This window comes from Gobio gobio (genome assembly GCF_949357685.1).
Source record: "Gobio gobio genome assembly, chromosome: 4".
Classification (NCBI taxonomy): Eukaryota; Metazoa; Chordata; class Actinopteri; order Cypriniformes; family Gobionidae; genus Gobio; species Gobio gobio.
Window position 1 is genome coordinate 48,283,125 of NC_137100.1, and position 23,096 is coordinate 48,306,220.

The following is a 23,096-nucleotide window of genomic DNA, read 5'->3' on the forward strand; positions in this document are numbered from 1 at the left end:
AACCTTATAAAACAAGACAGCTGATACTTGTGCTCTGATTTAAAATCAAAATTAAAAGTTTAAGTTAGCATGAAATTGAATTTGTGACTGACTTCATGTGGTGCTTAATGATGTCCAAATGCCTCTCTCTCTGTACATACCGTTTATTAACAGGGTTTGGGAGACTTTTCAAGCTCCACTCATTACATACAGAACTAGGATGTTTGATTGGATTGTGAAAATAATTTCTCATATTGAAATGATTTAAAAAAATAAACAAACAAAATAAAAAAATATGATCAATTTTGAATAAAATATGCATTACTCAAAAATATAGCACATGAATTCAATCACAGAACATTTGTATTGATTCATACGCAAAACACAACTGATGATTTCCGTGGATATTAATGTAACCCACACACACATCTTTTTTTTTTACCTGCAACCTGCGCCTTTTGGTAGTTGCAGGCATCTCGACCGCCAAGTCCAAAAGATACTTCTTGTATCGGCCTCGCTGCGCCATTATCAGTCAGTTTTGAATTATCAACCGTTTAACATTTTCTAAAATATGTAAAGAAAGATTAGTCACAGACGCATCGCTGCTAAACGAAACATTTAAACTGTCGTCATTTAGATATACATATTTTATAATAATAATACAATACAATAATACATATTAACGTTAACGTTACTCACCTTAATGTCGTCCACTCCACGTATTAGTTGGATTCTTTTAGCTTACTGAAGTCGACAAGACCTTGTTCCACGGCAAAGTTCCGATTTAAATAAAAAATAAGTAGTAAGTAAAGAGCAACATTACCTGTAAATATACGTTTTGTATGAAATATGTTATCAGTAGAAAAGAGCTTGAGTTGCAGCTAGTACCGCGCTCACAGTTCAAAACGAAAAAGACCGCGAAATGCATGTATAACATACTACCATGTATACTACGTGTTGCCGTACTCGCGTCATGTGACGTCGCGTGAGTCAAAACGTCAAACGACTCGGCTAACGGACGGTAATTTATGGATTAAATTGTGGTTCCAGTTTGCTTAGCCTTTATTCAGATTATTTTGTGGTAAAATGGATATGTCAAATTTCCACTGCCTTTTTTCATTTTTTGAAGAGGGGTCGTTTGCTGTAGGGCACATCAAGTTGGTAAACCTGAGAGGTTGCGGAGTGTCCAGCGACAAATTGAACCCACAAAATTGGGAAAAAGATACAGTGATAACGGTGAAATGGCCTACCAAAAAGGGCCAGTATGAGCTCTACCCTGCGAAAATTCTTAAAATGTCAGGTAAGTTTTTGGACCTCTTTGAAAATTGTTAAAATGTTTATTTTGTTCGCGGTCACTGTTCCCAACTAACATAAGTTACGTTAGTCGTTGCTAACTTCTGAGGACGGTCGACGTTATTCACTCACATTTTTGGTCTTATATTTAAAAATAATAATAATAATAATAATAAATAATAAACATATATATATATATAAAATAGCATAAATACAAAAAATAAATATAAAATATTTTCTTTTTTGTATTTATGCTATTAAACAAACAAACCGTGTTTAAAAAAAAAACCTGTACTGTAATGAAATTATTAAAGATTACAAATAAAACGTCTTTAAGCTGTAATAAGAAAAACAAACTGTGTCACTGCAAATAGTTGTATCAAGCCCACACAGATTCTGCTCAACTGTCAAATGCTTAAATTAAACCGCTTTTAGTAGTGGTTTGAATGTGATTTTATACACAATTTATTTTCCAAACAGCTGATAAGCACAGTCTGATCAAATTAAGAGATCAACTTATAAAGGGCAATGAAAGCGAAGAGGACTGTGGCCGTGGAAAAAGGAAGAGAAAACCTCTTTGCATCTCTTCTGATGAAGAGCCTGAGGAGAAGGAAATCATTAAGAAAAAGGTATGTAGCATGTGTTTAAAATAGTATTCAATTAAATGTATATAATTTAACCTGTAATATTGTATTAACTCTGCTAAAAATATATATTCTGTGCTCTTCTACACTTTTAAGCCTGAAAAGAGGCCTAGTCTCTTATCAAAACTGCTGGAAAAGCGCAAGGAGCAGTTTATTGTAAGTGAATGCATCATGATATAGTGCATGATTATAGTTGTTAGCTGTAAACGGGTACATGCATTGCAAAAGTTTGTACTATCAATATTATGTGTTTAGGAAAGTACAGCTATTCAGGAATGCAGAAATTGCTGTGCCCTGAAAGAAAAAATAAAACAGCTGGAAGAAGACAACAGAAGAGTAGTTCTTCACTTAGACACCATAAATGGTAACAATATTTCAGACATTTGTAGTCTATGTAAAGAGAGTGCATTGGTATTATTCATAGAAATTTATAGGGGCTGATTACATCTGGCCTCTTCGTGCATTTTAGCTGTCCGATCATGAAAAGATCAGGTGTAAATGCTCTCCGGAACGCATTCGAGGCAGATGTAAATCAGATCGCTCAAACCACTTTAGGAGGGGGTCTGGGCTGCATTCCAGACAAAACTGCTGTAAATGCATTTGGTTGATGAAACCGTAAATGTAAATTGTATTCCTCCCAACAATGCTAAAAAATAAACGTGTGAGAGTGTGTTTTAAGCTATATGTCCTGTAGTAATGCACAATTTATGAATCACTGTTTCAGAATTGAAGAGCATGGTGTGTTCACTTAAGGGGGCCTTAGAAGAAAGAAGTGCCCCTGCAAAGCATCAAAAACCAGCCATACTTGCACAGCCACACTCATCACAAGACAACCAAGTGGACCCCCTTGAGGATGATGTAAGTTTAATTGTTGTTTTAAAGCACAATTAGTTAATAAAATAAAATTGTAAAAGCTGGGTACATTTCTTATCATTTTGTCATAAGAATTCAACTATTTTTACATAAATTGAATCTTATTAACTAAAAAACGAGGCAGGTACTCGATTAACGTGTGTTGGAAGCAGGCGGTGAGTAAAAATGCTTCAAATGTCTTTGTGTTGTTAGCTATCGATTCCATTGTTTTTCTATGTAAAGATGCATAGCTCAACACAATAGCGGTGCACGCTCGTCATTCTTTAGCTCCGCCCACACGATACGCCCCCAGCTGCTCGTTTTTTTTTTTTTTTCTCGGAAGAAACGGTAAAGCATGCATTTCTTTTACAAATATAGTAAAACTAAAGACTTTTCGGAGATATGAAAGATGCAATACTACTCTGTAGGCACTCAAGGTTGACATGAGATTGACTTAAAATTTGTGTCAGCCCCAACTTGATTTTAATACTGTATTAGTAAATGTTGAAATTAAAGGGATAGTTCACCCAAAAATGAAAATTAGCCCATGATTTACTCACCCTCAAGTCATCCTAGGTGTATATGAATTCTTTCTGGCAAATAAAATCAGAGTTATAGTAAACATGTCCTGGCTCTTCCCAGCTGTATTAAGGCATTGTCTGTTTTTGAAGTCCATAAAAGTGCATCTATATCCATCATATAACTGCTATACGCGGCTCTGGGGTGTTAATAAAGGCCTTCTGAAGCGAATCGACACGTTTGTGGAAGGAAAAATATCCATATCTAAGACTTTATAAAGTAAATGATCAAGCTTCCGGTGAATCGCCTTCCGTATTCAACTTACGGAAAAGGTGTAACGCCCACGCCTCTCAGTTCAAAATGATCACGCTGCGTCTGACGAGCGTAACTGGTGTGCACTGCCATCAGACGTAGCGTGAGCATTTTGAACTGAGAGGCGTGAGTGTTACATATTTTCCGTAAGTTGAATACTTATAGCATGCATAGATATATAGATGCACTTTTATGGACTTCAAAAACAGAGCAACAGGCAATGCCATAATACAGCTGGGAAGAGCCAGGACATTTTTAATATAACTCTAAATATATACGTCTGAAAGAAGAAAGTCATATACACCTAGGATGACTTTAGGGTAAATCATGGGCTAATTTTCATTTTTGGGGGAACTATCCCTTTAACATTAATGAAAATTAATAAATGCTGTAAAAGTATTATTCATTTTTAGTTGTTTTTATTTTTAACATGTTAACTGAAGTAGTTAACTAATGACCCCTTATTGTAAAGTGTTTTTAAAGGCCATTTTGGATGTTCTACTATCATTTTTTTTTTTTTTATGTTTTAGGTGACCATTGCTGATGGTGTAACAGTTAACAAAATACAGCTTATGCGATGCAACCATCAGAGACCTACAAAACTTGTGTGTGATCTGCTTGGAGTGTTGTTCACACAGGAGGTGCTGTCAACACACTCCTTAACTGGATTAAAGGGAGGTGCATCAGAGAGTGTGAAACCTTGCTTGGATAAGAAGCTTGTCAATGCCATTTTTGGTATGATACTTCTTACATTATTTTGTATTCATTATATTGTGTACAGTTGTGTTAATTGTCACTAAATATTTCTCATAATTGTTTTAAATTTTTTTTTAGAATACACTTTAAAGAAGTTTCCATCTGCAAATATTAATGAGCTAAGAGTGGCAGCAAGAAACAAACTAAACAATGCAAGCAAGCTGTTCAGGAAAGGGTAGGTTAGGTCAAATAAACTAATAAATAAAATAAAATCTTGGTCAAGGTGATAGAATATTTGCCTTCCTATGACGTATGAGTTTGAGCTGGTTCTAGCTGTTTGTTCGAGCAATGGAAGACGAGGGTATAATTTCAAATATGTATACAAATATGTATAGAAAAAAAAAAAAATCTCAATGTCAGATTTTTACAAGACAAAGCAAAATTTGTCTGTGAACGCTTTATATAAATACAATATATTTAGGTCTAAATCCACATGATCACCCATATCAATGTTATATATATTTTTTTGTCTTTTACAACGATTTCGTGCAGTATGTAAAAGCATTAACGTGAGAAAAAAAATTATGTTTTGTGACCTCTGCTTTATGCTGATGTATTGTATGTTTGTGTATTTACAGATCTTACCAAATTCTGGATGAGGAGTAAAGAAAGGATATGGATACAATTTTTGATTTCGATTGATTTTTTGATTTTTCGATTTTTTTTAAAAATAAATTCTTATTAGTGCTCTCTAGTGTATTAAATGTTATTAATTTGAACACATTTAACAAATGGCTTTTACTGGGGTCAAAGCAGATGGGAAAAGGTAACAATGCCCAATAATACAACCGCCAAATCTTGTACTGTATGCCCTTATAGGTTTATTAGGCAATTTTGGTAAATTATTCACCTTTAGATTTTATTGTTTTGTATCTGACAAATTATATTAATCAGACATCATTAAATAACGTGACAAGATAAAAGAGGTGGTATATACATCCAAATAAAAAAAATAAAACCAGACTTTTCTGGACCAAAATTCAAAAAGTGTCAGGTAAGTTTTCAATCACATTTTCATCTTTTCAACTTGTGGCTGCTGGTTCAAATATAAATCATAACTATAACCTTAAAATAATATTAATGAATATATATGGTACATAATCAATTGTTTTTTTTTTTTTTTTTAGCCAACTATACCCCCATGAAAAAAATACAGGACCTATAGAAAAGTGAGTTCTAATTCAAATGCATTTGTGGTAAGTAAAGTTGTAAAAAAAAAAAAAAAAATAGTTTTAGTTTAACTTCCCAAATAAAATATGGATAAACATCTATATATTATTTATTTGACTATGATTCCATGTCACACTCTGCACTAAGCAGTGTGATTTGTTTTTCTTATCAAGTCACGTTTGATCTCATCTCACTGTGTAAATGTTACTACAATCAACAGGTGTGGAAAAATGGCTCGAGAAAGACGAGTTCTTGTGGTGGTCGAAGCTGGTGCCTGGAAATGTAAGACTGCCCCGTTTGGAGATTTATTTGTTTACCATCATTTCCTTCCGTGTGTAATGCATCTCACATTCACAGAACTTGTATTGTTATGATTGCAGACAGGAAGATGGAAGTTAACAGGAAGTTTATTGACAACAGTGAGCTATATAGAATAAAGCAGGTAAGTGAGATGCACAATGATAAATTGGAGAACTGGATGCTGGCAGCGAATGGAATGTTTCCACTTACAGGTGAGAGGACTGATGGATGATACGGTGGGTGACAAGGCCGATAAACACAGGTGGGAATGGAGACACGGTGGATTGACGATACACTGGAGAAGGAATGAGGAGAAAGCTGGGAGATTTTTTGGAGGTGTGTGTATTTATGGTGGAGGTGATGAGTGTGATGATGAGGTTCAGGTGTGAGTAATCTGTATTTGGGAGAGGGAGTTCACTGATTGGCTGGTGTGAGAACCTGGCAGATCTATTACCAATAGAAATTGAATTTGAATCTAAAATTGTGTTCTGTATTGTTAATATATTTTGACATCCACACAGAATTTAATTATCCCATAGTTCATCTGAAAATTCTGTCATTAATTACTCACCCTCATGTTTTTCCAACCTTTCGTTCTCATCTTCGGAACACAAATGAATATATTTTTTACGAAATCCAAAAATACGCCACGACGCATGCGCGAGAACTGAGAAGATGACGCTCACGATCATTTGATGGGAAACTGTGAACAGTAAGCCATTCATTCATTTTGCGGCATTGGTAAGGCACATTTACGTTTTCTCGTTGGTTTCTCACGATTCGGACATCCAGGAAATGCACACATTAGAACCATTTTAAACATTACATCGAGACTCACCTGCGTCATCTTCTCAGTTCTCGTGTATTCGTCGTGGCGTTCTCGGGAACTCACGTCAGAGGTCCACACAGAAGAAAATTCATATAAAGTCGTAATTTTTGTTTATTTTTTTGCACACAAAAAGTATTCTCATCGCTTGATAAACTTATGCTTGAGCCACTGTAGTCACTTAGACTACTTTAACAATGTCTTTACTACTATCTGGGCCGGCAAGTTTAAATTACCTAGAAGCCTAATGAGGAGTAAGACGGCTCTCAAATTGAATCAAAAATATCTTAATTTGTGTTCTGAAGATGAACAAAAGACTCACGGGGTTGGAACAACATGAGGGTGAGTATTTAATGACAGAATTTTCATTTTTGGGTGAACTAACCCTTTAAGCATTACATTTAATCACTGGACAATTTGTGACTAGCAAAAATGTGATTTCTAATTATCATCTTCTTTAATACAGACAAGAGAGAGTGTGAAAACATCAGCTGTTTGCCAGGTAAACAGTGAATGCCATTAATAAACATATAATGATTATATGGTATGTACAGTATATCTCAATTTTTTGTCTTTTAAAATCTTTTTTTTTTTCCAATCTGCCAAAAAGACCTGTCCAGTCTATACCAACATGAAAAAAAGAATTCTTGGACTGGAAGAAAGTGAGTTCTATTGGCAATTCAAGTGTATTATTGGTAAGTACATTTACAAAACCAATGATTTTTTGTCTAACAAATGTCGGTATAACTCCCCAAATTAAATATGATAAACATTAAAGGGATAATTAATTACCAAAAAATATTTTATATCTGTCATCTACGTTTTTTCTAGTGTTACTAGGTTCTAGAAAAGTATCGCTATACCCTGCTAAAATAATACATTTTATTAGTACCGGTACTTTAAGATTGACAGCACTCTAATAAGAGCAGTGTTGCTTAATTTGCATCTATGTGTGAGAGACAGCAGGGGTGAGGACGTGTGTGCAGAGCTCTGCTTTCACCGTTCACTAAACAATGGAAGCAAAACAGTCAAATGCGCATTACAAAAGAAAGCAACAGAAACATGCATGAGAAAATAAAGCGCTGCGTGGGACGTGCTCGTGCTGACGCTCTCTGACCTGAAGCGCGTGCACGCTTTTAAGAAAGAAATGGCATCCGATCGCTTCAGTTCTCTTTCACGGATTAATGGGTTTGAATTGTCAAAAATAGTAAGAAAACTATGGAAGCATATGGGTAGCAATATTCAATTTGCAATGCAATATGTAAAACGGCAATGCATTTCAGTATTTACATTTACATTTTTCATGCCATGTGTGCAACATTTGGAGCAAAAAAAATTCAAATTGAATAATTTAATTTACATTTGCTATTTCCTACACTAGTTTAAAGATAAAATTTAAACATATATTTTAACGCTTTACAAGTTGCAAAAATGAAAATGTATTACAGAAATTATTAGATGTGTTTAACATGTTCAAGCAAAAATTGTAGCAAAATGATCATTTAAATGTTATTTTTCTTAATTGCATTTACACTCACAGTCAAGATACTTGCGATTGCATTTTGCATATGTCCCGCAATGAATGTAGCAAAATTCAATGTGGAATTGAAAATGCAATCCAAGCTGAGCAAGTCTCCGCCCCACCCTGTCAATCACTGCATCAAGACGGGGCCAGGTGTTGGAAACATGGCGCAGGCAGAGCTATTAGAGCTAGGCATTACTGGCAGATGAAGTGGAGCAAGAACACAGTTCGTGCATATGTCAGTGACTGTTCTGTTAGACCAGGACGTTATTAGAACCATAGATATTTATGGTTAGAATGTCTCACAGAGAACGCACCTGACGCTCGTGCACCTTAAAGGATTAGTTCACTTTTTACTCACCCCCATGTTATCCAAGATGTCAGTTTCAGTGCAGCTTCAAAGGGCTTTAAACGATACCAGACGATGAATAAGCGAAACGATCAGTCATTTAAAAAAAAAAAAAGTTTGAGTTTTATAAGCACAAATGCTCACCTTGCTCTGTTCTCTGATGCGTGAATTACATTATTTTACGTACGTAAAAATGACATACCGAGTCAGTGTTTACAAGTTTAACGTGCACATACTAAGTCAAACACCGTTTACAAAAAAGGGAGTTAAAAGGTAAAACAACGATGCCGGACGATTTTGACCTTTGGAAAAAAAGGTCAGAGGAAGAAATTAGGCAGATGGAAGACACTGTTGCGACGACACACACCTCTCAAGCATCGGGCAGACGAAGATCTAACGAGATGTGGTGGTGCACATGTGGCAAATGCCAACCAGAGGAAGAACAGAGGAAGAATCTCAATGCTGCCATAACTTGACCATTTCAATCCCACCATTAGAATCCGTCATTGAGTCAGCTGGTGAGACCCTGTTTATGTCGCTGCATTACCCAACAAAATGGATTTCCAACATTACTGAGCAACAGCGTTTTAGAGGTGTTTTTTAGTTTGATGCTAGAGAGGTTCTTCCTCTGTATTCCGCTTCAAAAAGGTAGGGCAGGGCAAAAACTTAATCTCTTCTTCTCCTCGAAGTTCAAAATCGTCTGACATTGTTGGTTTACCTTTTAACACCCTTTTTTGTAAACGCCGTTTGACTTAGGGTGAACTCACACTAGGCACTCAAGCGCATTTCGTGCCCAAACGCGTTTCACCTCCAAAGCCCAGTTCGTTTGACTAGTGTGAGCGCTCCGTTCCGTGCCCTGGCCTGCTTGGAAGCGGTGGGCCAGAGTGCGGTTTGGTTAGGCTTGAGCGTGGTTCACATGCAGTGTGAGTGCTAACCGTGCCAGAGCACGGAACAGTTGTGTGCTACTATCATCATTATTTACATTTATGCATTTGGCAGACGCCTTTATCCAATATTACAGGGACAATCCCCCTGGAGCAACATGGAGTAAAGGGTCTTGCTCAAGGACACACTGGTGGTGACCGCTGGGATTGAACCAGCAACCTTCTGTATATCAGTTCAGTGGTTTAACCCACTGGACCACCATCTCACATTATGACAGCAAACACCAAACTATTACTACTTGGATACACTTTTCAGTTAAATCAAGTAAATCTAGGTTTATAACGGTCCTGGTTCTCACCTTATTGATGAACATGAATTGTAGTTTGTGAAATAAAGGCTGCAAATTCCTCCTTAAAAGTCATCTGCCTCCGTAATCTTCTGTATCTTCTGATACGTGCAGTACAATCGTTGCGCGGCCTAAACGATAAATCTATTAGGCAGTCTATTAGTGAAAACGCTTTTTTTCCTGTCTTCTTCAAAACAAAAAGTTGCATCGTGAATGACACAAGCGTGCTCCAGCCCGGTGTGTTAAGTGCAATGTGAGTGCAGGCCAGCGGGGGAGTGGGGTAAGGGGACAATCGTGCTCGGGCACGGCTAGGGGTGTCGCAATATACCGGTATTGACGATAACCGTGATATTCAAAGCACAAATATCGACATTGTGTTAATTAGGGTGTGGCAATATACCGGTATTGACGATAACCGTGATATTCAAAGCACAGATATCAACATTGTGTTAATTAGGGTGTGGCAATATACCGGTATTGACGATAACCGTGATATTCAAAGCACAGATATCAACATTGTGTTAATTAGGGTGTGGCAATATACCGGTATTGACGATAACCGTGATATTCAAAGCACAGATATCAACATTGTGTTAATTAGGGTGTGGCAATATACCGGTATTGACGATAACCGTGATATTCAAAGCACAGATATCAACATTGTGTTAATTAGGGTGTGGCAATATACCGGTATTGACGATAACCGTGATATTCAAAGCACAGATATCAACATTGTGTTAATTAGGGTGTGGCAATATACCGGTATTGGCGATAACCACAATATTTAAAATGAATAGGACTCTTAGATAGCAAGACACGTAAATACTCCAGTGTCCCATTTGTAATGTCAAATTAGTTATATTTCGTTTAGTTTCTTTATTAAGTTCATTTAGAAAAAAAATTATCTTCACAATATGATAAATATCTGATCCGAGAAAACGAATGAAGTGAGCAGGTGTAAAAAGGCCATAATTCTTGCGGCTACGCTGAAGGAACGCGCGCTGCTGCTGCTGGTGCGGACTCTAAACACCAGTCAGAGCCAGTCGATGGTCGCGGTCTCATAGTTTCTTTTAATTAATCAATGTCTATTTACATAATGTCTATTCTTGTATTTGTATTGTCAATCTAGTCATGGCCAATAACATTTATATTAATATTTATTCATCATCATACTGTTGAACTTGACAGTATTTTCTCTCGTTATAATCATAGGGAGCTTCAAAGAAGATAACAGAGTATTACCCTGTGTTTACTAGTATCCAAATTTGTTTGTTGGGTAAAAAATAAATAAACAAAGTACAATGTATTGGTAACACTTAATAAGGTTCATTAGTTAACATTAGTTATATTAGTTGACATGAACTAGCATTTATTAATCTTTGTTGATGTTAATTTCAACATTTACTAATACATTATTAAAATCTTGCTAACATTAGTTAATGCACTGTGAACTAACATGAACAAACCATGAACAGCTGGATTTATATTAACTAATGTTAACAAAGATTAACTAATGCTGAACAGAGGTGTTGTTCATGGTTAGTTCGTTAACTAATGCATGAACTAATGTTAACTAATACAACCTTATTGTAAAGTATTACCAATTAATTTGATAACTTTTCCCCCCAAGGTTTCTATAGATATTTTTTGGCCACAATAACCGTGGTGTGAAAAATCTATTATTGTGACAGCCCTAGGCACGGCACAAGCCAACAGTGTGAGTACACCTGCACGTTCAACTTGTAAACACTGACTCGGTACGTAATTGCATATTACGTGACGTCACAAATGCGCATCACAGAACAGAGCAAGGTGAGCATTTGTGCTTATAAAACTTAAACTTTTTTATACATTTTTTTAAAATGACTGATCGTTCCACTAGATAAGACTCTTATTCATCGTCGGGTATCGTTTAAAGCCCTTTGGACCTTGAACCGTTTGGGGCCCATTGAAGTCCATTATATGGAGAAAAAAACTATTGATAGTGGATAATAATATATAGCCTAATGTAATGTATAATAAACTGACAGTAACAATGTTGCACTTTTGACACTCGTGCAGCCTATCGAGGAGAAATCACAACAAATGAGCACCGCTATAACGCATCTCTCTCACAGCAACAGTGTGTTACTGAACGATGCAGCGCTTTTAATTAATCGTTTGTATCAAAGATTCAAAGATCTGCAGATTTAAATATGTCAAAGCTGATTGAACACTGTTGAGAATATTTCTTCATATTTACAACACACACACACACACAAAAATCTGGACAAGCACGTGAACATGCTTAATGTCGAGGAGAACAAAAAAAGTGGCTGATAAAAAGTCACTGTGGTAGGTGGTCAAAAAAGTTAATTTCAGGCCCTGCATGGGGGTGAGTGAATTATCAGCAAAAGTTTATTTAAAAGTGAACTAATCCTTTAACATCTTAGCACCTTGACACCTTAACATGCATGGTCGAGTGTGCTGAAGTGCTGAAACTGAGCGGTGCTTTACAATAGGTTATTTTACCCTGAAATAAAGCTGTCCAAAACTATCTTTTTACCAGGTCCACTTGACTCATGCACTGTTTTCCAGGTTGAAAGTTAGCTTTTGAGTGAGAAAAGGTCTGTCTGGGTATTTCTCAATTATTTATTATTTATTATTTAAGATTGAATTAAGTGTCTAGAGCTCTATCCCTTTGTTGGTTACAGATGTCTCCATTCAAACTAATACTTTCTCTTTTGTCCTTTATTCCAACCCATTTTCTCTTTCGTGAAATGATGTATATATGAGACTAGTACTTTTTGTTTTGTTTAACCTTTCAAGAGTATAAGTAAAGGAGAATTGACTCAGCTGATCATATAATGTACATTCTTTCTGCTTGGCTTTTGGAGCCCTAATAATTTATGGGTTATGAAAACACTAAATGAATGGACATCATTGCACTTGGACATTATTACATGGCTGCTCGATAGTACAGTTGAGTATTACAGCAAGCCGTGTGTTAATGTGGTGTGTATTCTTCTCATTTTAGTTCCTATGTCCATTTGGACTGAAGGTGAAGACAGAACCAAACCAAAGCTGGACTGTAACCTACTGGCCTGTATGACAGACTTAATACTGACAACTTCTGGCATGGATGCTGCATCACATGTTTTTGAAAAAAAACTTCTTCACCTAGAATTTAAAGTGTGGAGTATTCATCCCCCACGAGGAGACTCCGTGTCTTTATCTCTTGTGAGTGGATATCATTTTAAACATCCTTTTAAAGAACTGCTCATTTCTTCTGAATTTATTTTGTAGTATATGTAGGAATTTTCCATTAAAAGAAACTTTTAGTAATGTTTTTAAGTAATGTTGTAATCCTGTTAATGTATGTACAGTATAAATTGCAAACGTATGCTTGTTTTGGGCATGTATTTACAGGTTATGGACAGGTTATGGACAGGAGGTAGACGCTGTGTATTTAAAGGTGCTCTAAGTTTTTTTTATTTGTAGGCCTATAACATGTTATTTTTGTATATAAATCATTATTACAGTGGAACAAATTGCTATTTTCTATTTGTAAAATAGCAACTGAATTCAACCATTGCACATCACTTTATCACCAATAATTTTTTACAACTTTGTAGTTTATTGTTTTATGTCAAATGTGAGAACAAATGCAAGTTTATTTTTTCTTTCAGATTATGTAATTTCAGTAATAAAGTCTGTATCATAGAATGGTAACTTCTTTCTGTTGTTATTTTGTTGATGTTTGTTTTAACTAAATGGCTTTAATGTAATTCAAGATAATTTAGTAAAACCACAGTTTTACTGTAGTATTACTACAATATAACTGTAGTAAAACCATGGTATCAAAACCATGGTTTTTAAAAATACCAGTTACTACAGTCATGGTTACTACGGTTTTACTATAGTATTACTACAATATAACTGTAGTAAAACCCTGGTATCAAAACCATGGTTTTTAAAAATACCAGTTACTACAGTCATGGTTACTACGGTTTTACTGTAGTATTACTGCAATATAACTGTAGTAAAACCATGGTATCAAAACCATGGTTTTTAAAAACCATGGTTCGCACCAAAATACCACGGTTTACTACAGTCATAGTTAACTACAGTTTTACTATAGTAAAACCATGGTTAATTTTCGTAAGGGTAGAGCAGGACATCTCTATGTGGTATAAGTTACACTAACTATATAATATGCTTAGCGGCTTGTGTTATTTACACATTTATACTTTAATTATATCGTGTGTGTGTGTGTGTGTGTGTGTGTGTGTGTGTGTGTGTGTGTGTGTGTGTGTGTGTGTGTGTGTTTACGCGTGGTTTGTGTAGACATGATTTGTAGTAAGCGGACTGGTTTTGCGCGTCAGGCTAGTGTTTACATAGAAAGACATGGAATAGTAGCGCATTTGAATGAAGAAACGCGCTTATTTAGTTCAACATATTTCCCCATTCTTTGTGTATTGTTGTTTGGAGTGCTTTTACAATACACAAACATACACATATAGTGGCCAGCTAAACAAATGTACACACTATACATCGCATGCTCCATTGATCAATACGTGGTCATGTTTGGGCTACTTGATGGGCATAGGCAAAAACATACATTTGAAGCAGTCTTACTCACTGCCTGGACCTGGACTGGACCGCTCCATCCTTCAGTATTAGGCGATTTGAAAATCCGGAAAAACAAATTCCATCCACTTTTGCCTTAACGCGGGGTTATTTGGCTACGAGCCAGCGCTTTGATGGGCATAGCCTATTGCTTTCACGCTCTCTCTCTCTCTCTCTCTCTCTCTCTCTCTCTCTCTCTCTCTCTCTCTCTCTCTCTCTCTCTCTCTCTCTCTCTCTCTCTCTCTCTCTCTCTCTCTCTCTCTCTCTCTCTCTCTCTCTCTCTCTCTCTCTCTCTCTCTCTCTCTCTCTCTCTCTCTCTCTCTCTCTCTCTCTCTCTCTCTCTCTCTCTCTCTCTCTCTCTCTCTCTCTCTCTCTCTCTCTCTCTCTCTCTCTCTCTCGCGCGCGCGCGCTCTTCCGGTAGAATTGTCCGTACGGCCCATACAAGGAAATTCCGCCCTGTTGACGTCAAGCGGACCCATGATCGAAAAAAACTTTCCGAAACTTATGACTAACAGGAAGTACTAATTTTGGCAAAGAAATACTCCCATCAAACGTCCACCTTAGCTTTTGAACCTGTGTCCATGTTTAGCATGGGAATCCAAGTCTTTAACAGTGCAAAAAGATCAGTATGCATGAAACAGCATTTCACCCCCCCTTTAATACAATCACGCAGGGAAACTGCACGTCGATTGGTTCGTAAAGTTAAAGAAAACTAACCAATGACGGCGCGTACCAATGGTGAGAGAGCCCACTCGAGCCCGCCGAAAGGGACGGGGTCTCTGGCTATATAAGCGGCCGTTTCACCATGGCAAATTGATTAATTCCCTCCAGCGATGCAGATAACATCTCTTCGTTGGAACTCAGATTGAAGCCGTCTTCACCTGCAAGCAGCTGGACCTGCCGCTGATCTTCTCGCCTTTGTGCAGTTGATCGGCCCCGCCTCCCTGCTCGCTGCTCTTTATCCCGCTCTCCGCTCTCAAGCAGCTCGCCACCCGCAGCACTCTCTGCTCTTCAGCACGCCGCTAAGACCGCCGCTCACGTGCGAAGCTGATCGCCGCCACTCTGCAGCTGCCAGATCAGCTCGTCGCTCTCAAGCAGCACTGTTCCCTCGCTGCTGTGTCAGCGCTTCGCCCACGAGCTGCCTGCAGCAGCCTCTAGTCAGTGTCAGTGGATCCTGACCTTTATCAAGAGAACACACAATACCAAAACAGAGAGACAGCAATCGCTCTCCTTCGAGAGAGCGAAACATACATACATGATATTCTTTTATTCTTTAAAGAAATATAACAGGAGAATAGGGGCTATAAAATACGCCTGAGGGAAGTCAAGGGGGTCTTCAAATCATCCTTAAACTAAATATATGAAAGTAGAGAAAGAGATACATAATTTGATTATCCTTGATTATTCAGGTTATGGAAATAATAAAAAGAATCATTGAGAAGGATAGGTGTATAAAAGAAGAGACACCGGTATCTGACCTACCCCTTCAGCCCCACCTCCTTTTGTCAGGCGGAACAGCTCTTTGTCTGCTTTGGTGGCCGCACGAAAGGTCTTCCGGTCACAAAGCCTAGACTATTTATTCTAGATGGATAATAGACGCCATAGCTCTCGCTTACTCCTCCTTGGGCCTTTAATGTCCCTTGGGAGTGGCATGGCCTCCTCGTGGGTGTGGTCCTCTGGTGTTTCCATTAATGACATCTGTGGGACGGCAGGCTGGGCCTCACAGTCCACATTTGTTCAATTTTATAATCTAGAGGTCCCTGCACTTCAATCGCAGGTCCTTTCTGCATAAACCTACTGCACTCACATGCTTTTGTTATATCCCCGACTTAATCTGGGAGTAACTACTGTTTGCCCCATATATACATAAACTAGACCCCTAAAAGGGTTCTGGTGGATGACTTGTATCTCTTGAGTGTCTTGGAGCCCTTTTTTAAAGCACGTCACACTTTTATTTAGTCGTCCCCTTACATAGCTTGTCTTATTTATCTTAAGACGAACGACGCAGTACTCGTGTAGTATCACAAGGGAATTTACTCGGTTACTAGCGTAACCTCGGTTCCCTTAGATACGGAACGAGTACTGCATAATTTGCTGTGCTACGCGCAAAGATGCCTCATGCGTTGCTTCAGTCTAAACCAATCGATTTGCCATGGTGAAATGGCCGCTTGTATAGCCCGAGACCCCGCCCCTTTCAGCGGGCTCGCTCACCCGCGCGTACCGCGCCGTCATTGGTTAGTTTTCTTTAACTTTACGAACCAGTCGACGTGCAGTTTCACTGCTAGATTGTATAAAGGCTTCCGAATCTGAGAAAAAGGAGTTTTCCCCATAGCGTCTTGTCTTATTTATCTAAATAAGACAAACAATGCAGTACTCGTTCCGTATCTAAGGGAACCGAGGTTACGTTAGTAACCGAGTACGTTTTCCTGCTAAGACAAAAGCTGAGATCAAAACACCCTGCAATAAAACAATAAAACACACCCCTGGAGAAAGAGCATATGACAACAACCTTGGCTTGTTAACATAATATGTGCAACATTCCAGCTGTAAATTAATTATGAATTATATATGTTCAATAGTTCATGCTGACATATAATTAAATAATGATTTGAATCATTATTTCAAATCATTATATTTAAATAAAAATATGTCATTATGTGTAGTGAGTTGGCTCACATGATTTATGTTTCATGGTTTAGAACTTCCATTAAAGCTACACTGTGTGATATTTTCCCCCATCTAGTGGTGAAAAGGTATATGACCATCCAATGAATTTTAGTTTCTGTTCCTCTCAATTCCAATTTCGTTTAAACTCCTATGGTGGCCGATTTAGTCCAAGATTAACATGGCTTCCAGTTCGACCTCGTCCACATTCGACACGGTGCCTGTGGGATATTCTGTGCGCAGTGGGATGGTTGGAACTCAACTGGCCTAATTATTCGGCTAGAAAGAACTGCAGCTAATCCAGAGTGAACTTTGATGATAGTAATGTTTATTCAGTCATCCAATTGCAAGGCATAAACAGGTTTGCGTGGATATGTACATAAATGTGGTTTCTGTGAGAGAACAAATAAGGATGGTAAATATACATGATAATGACATGACAGAAGATACACAGTTAAGAACTGTATAACTATAACTTACTTATAAGTTACATTTGTATAATGTAACCGTAAACCAGAGCTTATTGTACCATATATAGGCGCTAAATGCAGCTGCATTAAAAGGAGCGGAGCTGCCGCTGCTGCTGCTAACAAGCGGTGTCGGGTTATCAAAGTGTGTGCGCAGCTTTAGCACTGCAGTGCGCTCTGTATAACAATTGTTAATATGCCGATCAGACCTGATACATATTTCCATCAACATACATTACAAGCAAATATTTTCTATAAACGAATACACATTGTTGATAACAAAATAACTGAATGATTATTCAAATAGGTGAGCATTACGCTATTGTATGTTGACACAAAAATACTTCTGAGGTGACATCAACTGAATTACGCAATGACACACTCTGAAACACATCTACAATGACAATAACTATTATTACTTACGGAGTTATTAACGCACAGAAATACCACACAAGGAAAAACAGACTTTTGAGGAATAAACAAGCCAGGAAAACTCCGTATAACTCTGTTACTGGACGCTGCTAAGATGAAAACTCTGCGCATGCACCAGACAAGTCTGAACAAGTTGCATGAACAACATGCGCGAGGCAGGGAATTTTGTACAGTGCCATCGAGTGTTAAAACCGGTTAAAACGCGAAAGGCGAAGCTTGAATTTCTTTGCATCATCAAAGCAGCAGTTGTTTACCCCTGTTGCTTGCTAACAGGGACGTGCACAGGAATTTTGAGGGGCAGTTGCTCTGACCTAAAAAAGGGGCACTCCCCTAACACCCCAAACCTTTCGCAGCCAACCCTGCAGTTATGTGCTGCCCTTTGCTGCCTCCCTGAATCGCCTCTCCTGAATCCGCCTCTTTTCAGTGGGCATCTTGGCTTCAAACAATACCCAAAATAGTGATAGGATTTAGGCATTTAAAGGTAGGGTAGGTAAGAATGATCTAAAACACTTTTGTCCAAATTTGTTTAAACTTTCTTTATATGTCAATACATAATTAAAATGTAAGTACTATGAAAAAGAGAGTATAAAAATCGAGTGACTCTAGACTTTTTAATCTGCAATAAACACCGCTCATTATTTTCGTTCGGGCCAAAACAAGTGATTGGCTTGGGCGCCTGTCACTCTCTCTCGCTACCATGGCTACCACCTCTTTTGCTCCAGGATCTGCCCACATGCGCGCACCCCACTGTTGCCGCGGGCTGTTTTTCATGTCCGCGGGTTGAAGCGACCCCAATTATGTAATATTTTGCCCTGGGATTTGCGAATTTTAGCAGGCAGTCCTACAAAAAGGCACATATTTTACCCCCCAAATGCGATTTTTACCGGAGAAACACGATTGGGCTTGTTTTGGGCTAGTTTTGAGTAGCAATTGGGCGGATTTTGTTGTGAAACCCTGGCGCACCCATTTGATTTGATTCACGAGGCTGTATTTCAGCTGGACAGGTAATCTTTCATTTGGATTATACATTTTTTTGGTTTATGTTTTCATGAAGCATGTATCACTACAACACGTAGCTGCCTAATATAGCTACTGTAACATAACATTACTTAGCATAGAGTTACAATGTTATAAACTTAGCGAGCCATTATAGAGATGATAAATACTCAATATGCTTAGCTCAAGTTGATCGCTGTCGTGTTGAATTTCGCAAAATGTAACTTTAGATAACAAAATGCATGTGTAAAAGCTAGTACACCGCATCCAGGAACTTTTTTTAGAACTAAGTTGGCTTTAGCTACCCTCTTTCTAAACTCTTTTACCATGTTCACCGGGAACTTTACCTGCACGTTTATTTCCGCGGTTTGTTTTTATATTCTCGACCAATGTTTACTGATGCTTTTATCTTGTATCTGTGTGTGTCGTAGATGTGTTGTGTGTGTATTTTAAACTTTACCAGTATCGGTATTCTAGCTTGATAGTGAGTACTAAAAGACATCTTATTTGTTTATATTCATAATGATAAAGTTAGATTTTTTATTACATGTGATTCTGACATGATGTCACTACATGCACTTCTTCTCCGCTCGCCTAAGGTAAATGCGTCTTTCCGCTGACGGTCGGCGTGGCGCGTTCATGTGTTTTGGGGGCGTGGCTTTGGAAAGAGCCCAGAAGGGAGAAGGTGGAGTGAATGGAAATAATGAGCTGTCTTTAAAACAGTCGTGAGAGGTCTACAGATACTCAATTTTCATACTTTCTTTTTCAGAGTACTTACATTTTAATTATGTATTGATATATAAAGAAATTTTAAACAAATTTGGAAAAACGTTTTTTAACCAAATCCTACCTACCCTACCTTTAACCATTTTGAATAAAATAATTAATCTGATGCATTACTTCCATCATTCATTCTTCTTGCTAAAACGAAATGTGATAAACTAACTATCAGCAGACATGTAGCTTAGTTTGCCTAATACATACCAAAAAAATAGTAGCCTAGGCTGCTTGTCTGCAAGCTAGGCTACTCTAAGATATAGACAGAAAGGTAAAAAATGTTACAACCATCCCCGGTCTCCCCTATCTGTCTGATTATTTAGGCTAAACGTGGCAAACTCCTCCTGGATTTATGAAGATTTTAATTCATTTCATAAAACTTGATGATGATGATCGTCCGTTTGTTATACCTTTCCGACAACGTTAAGTCGTCTCACCCGACAACCGCGACAATCTCCTTCTAGTGCCGCTCATGCAGGCTCAGCTCAGGTGCCGGTCGTGCAGCCACGTAAACAGAGTTTGCCCTTCCCCCTACTCACTTTCACTTTCGGACGGGAAGTGAATGAGGTTTTGGTATTTTTTTTTTTTTTTTTAATTATTATTATTTTATCTAGGCCTACGTGAAATTCTGCATCCATTGTACGATTTTTTAATTAATTTTTTTCCACCTCGGAAGGGCAATGTGAGACGAGAAGGGCATGGGCAGTTGCCCGGGCAACCTGAGCAACCCCCCTGTGCACGTCCCTGCTTGCTAACGAGGACGCAGAAGGTGGAAAAATACCCAGCGCTGCTCACCTCACATTTTATATTTAGTTTTTATCTTTGGTTTTGTTTTCAAAGCATATAACTGCAACTGCAAATGTAAATGTTCTAAACAGAACGAGTGGGATCGTGAGGATTTGCCACCCTGAGTCACAATTGGGGTCAGACTGCGTCAGATATTCACCCCTACTTAGTAAATGTCTAAATTTGATTATTTAAAATAAAGTTTTACCCATTTTTCATGGGAGAATTTCATGTTCGTGCTAATTGTAGGCCTATCCCTGGACATGTAGGAACATGACGTTCTTTGTGTTTTTTTTATTTTAATTTTTGTGCAGTATTACTTAATAATTCTCTTGTAAAAACATGTCTCTCTGTAAACACGGATCACAGAGTTTCGAGGGATGAGCTCAAGTAGGGTGCTGCACAATGAGATCTTTTCCAGCATGCTGAAACATTAGATAGATGTTTTTGTGTAAAAAATAACCTTGTTTCAGTATGGCCTTCATCCTATTGCAACAGGTGCTGTTTCTGAAATTATTTGCAACTGAAGAGAATGTGAAGTAATAATTGTAAAATGCACTTATTACATTACTAGCTTGTTAGTTATATCCCACTTACCATTTTTCCAGTAGTTTATTTGTATAGAGTCACATTAGTAATAATGACACCACAGTAGCTCCTGAAAATTCACTCCACAGTTTTCTGCTGGTCCGCTGGGCATTATAGGATCAGATTAAACTCTCAAAAACTTTTGTAATCAATAATTTGTGTTTGCTACAGTGTTTGGGTGTATTAGATCACTGCAACATCTCATCAAACTGCTGTGACAGGATTGTATTTATCTGTATATTAAATTTGATAGGTAATTCCATTAAGAAAAGATATGATCTGCTTCACTTATTCATGATCTGTTATTTTGTTTCCTCACAGACTCATTTATTTGGGCTTCACCTCCACCTCATTCAGGTGAGTGTTTGTTAACTGTGTGTGATCAAACACCCATCAAAATAATCTTGAGCAAATATATCTAAAACATAACAGTTAACAAATAGGCTGCTTAATACTTTTTCTCAGGGGCGTAGTGGTGGCCACGTAAAACCCAGTGATTTCATTGGAGTGAAATTAAGGGATGGATGAATGAATGGATTTAGTATAATTTTAGTATTTAATACCATGGTAAAAGGCTTGATATTTGTAAAAGTATTTTAGAACGGTGGAATAAATTATCTGTGTGTAGTTTTGCTGTTTTGCCATTTATTACAGCTCAAACATGCATACTATTAAACATGCATTCCAATACCTCACAATACTGTCTGGGGAAAAAACAGTTTTTACTTGACATACATATTTCAAAGGTTTTACTTTGACAACTTCTGCATCGTTAGAATTAGAAGAATTAGTTAAAGATGCATTTGCCTCACTTTCAAATTCGTTGGATTCTTAGCCCTTATTAAAGTGCTTTAATAAAATTTCCATTGCTGTTGATTTCCATGCGTTTTCTATTATCGGAAGAAGAAACGTACTAAAAAAAAATCCCAAATAGGACTCTTTTTTCGACAGATTAATTTCGCCATTAGTGCCCTACTCCTGCTCGCTGCTGTAGCGAGTTCTAATACATGTTACATTGCGATACATTTCCATCTACTGGTCATTTATGATTCAGCAACATAGATGGATTTAAATCATTCAACCTTAATTTGTTCTCAGCCAGACCACGCAACATTTAAAATACGACAACTTAGCTTTTCCATTGTTTTCTATGTAAACATGTGCTTGATAAACTTATTTGACCGCTACGATCGCATACCACTCTGCTGTGTTTTGTTTATGCTTGTAAAGCTGCGTAAAGTGCGTTCTTGCAGTGTGGCCATGTCCACTTATTATAGGTATCTTTGGGCTTGTTATTTTCTCCATATTATGATGTGAAGTGAGAACATAGTTCAGTTGGATTGTACCGGTGTCATAGTTATTTGAGTGGAGAAAAGTCAGCGGTTAAAATTTTCGCGCAACACTGGTGACTAAGCTTCAATCGGGGTAGCACTAGCCACCCATGGCCACCACATAGCTACGCCCCTGATGTATTCTCATTATAGACAAAATTACACCCAACATTTACCATGCAGTGTTTCAGCATTATAACCATATATCTGTTTCAGATATAAAGAGCAAAGAATCTGCCTCAAGTAAGTACTGTCACTGTTCATGCACTCACTGAAACGCATGCTCCAAACATAACACATTCACAGAAGCATGCATACATTTAAATGCATATTTATTCACATTTACTGGCCATTGTGGCCAAGTGACACATTATTTTTTTTTTTTTGAGGGCTCCAAAAAAAAGAGTGTAAATCAACTTACTTATTTAATACTATGTATTTTATCTCTGCTTCTCTCCTGTTATTGGATACTTTTGCCTGATTACTCTAATGCCCATATAATGCATTACAGTAATCTGGCCTTGGAGTCATGAATGAATAAATACACCTTTTTTGCATTTGACATTGAGAGCATATGTCATAATTTAGAGATATTTTTAGGATGGAAAAATTTGGTTTTACAAATGATGACGACGACCTGACAAAACATCTGTCACAGGGGTCGTGGCGGCCACCCAAATAACCGGCCGTCACC

The 23,096-nt window shown here is 37.6% G+C and overlaps 2 protein-coding genes across 2 annotated transcripts in view; both read left to right on the forward strand.

Annotated features, from left to right (window-relative positions):
• Window positions 1–23,096, forward strand: part of LOC307124501 (globoside alpha-1,3-N-acetylgalactosaminyltransferase 1-like) — a 120,643-nt gene that overhangs the window by 14,330 nt on the left and 83,217 nt on the right. The window contains exons 2-3 of the mRNA XM_079813734.1: window positions 21,393–21,428; window positions 22,619–22,645. Coding sequence (XP_079669860.1) covers window positions 21,393–21,428; window positions 22,619–22,645 — 63 coding nt within the window. The remainder of the gene's footprint in view (window positions 1–21,392; window positions 21,429–22,618; window positions 22,646–23,096) is intronic.
• On the forward strand, window positions 1,066–13,462 carry LOC307124770 (uncharacterized protein; the record flags this gene model as incomplete). Its single annotated transcript, XM_079814215.1, has 13 exons — window positions 1,066–1,279; window positions 1,753–1,901; window positions 2,013–2,072; window positions 2,172–2,280; window positions 2,641–2,774; window positions 4,130–4,334; window positions 4,934–5,551; window positions 5,746–5,807; window positions 5,906–5,967; window positions 6,038–6,161; window positions 7,118–7,153; window positions 7,262–7,346; window positions 12,770–13,462. 7 exons carry the CDS (start codon window positions 1,066–1,068, stop codon window positions 5,038–5,040), a joined length of 978 nt encoding a protein of 325 aa, XP_079670341.1. The 3' UTR covers window positions 5,041–5,551; window positions 5,746–5,807; window positions 5,906–5,967; window positions 6,038–6,161; window positions 7,118–7,153; window positions 7,262–7,346; window positions 12,770–13,462.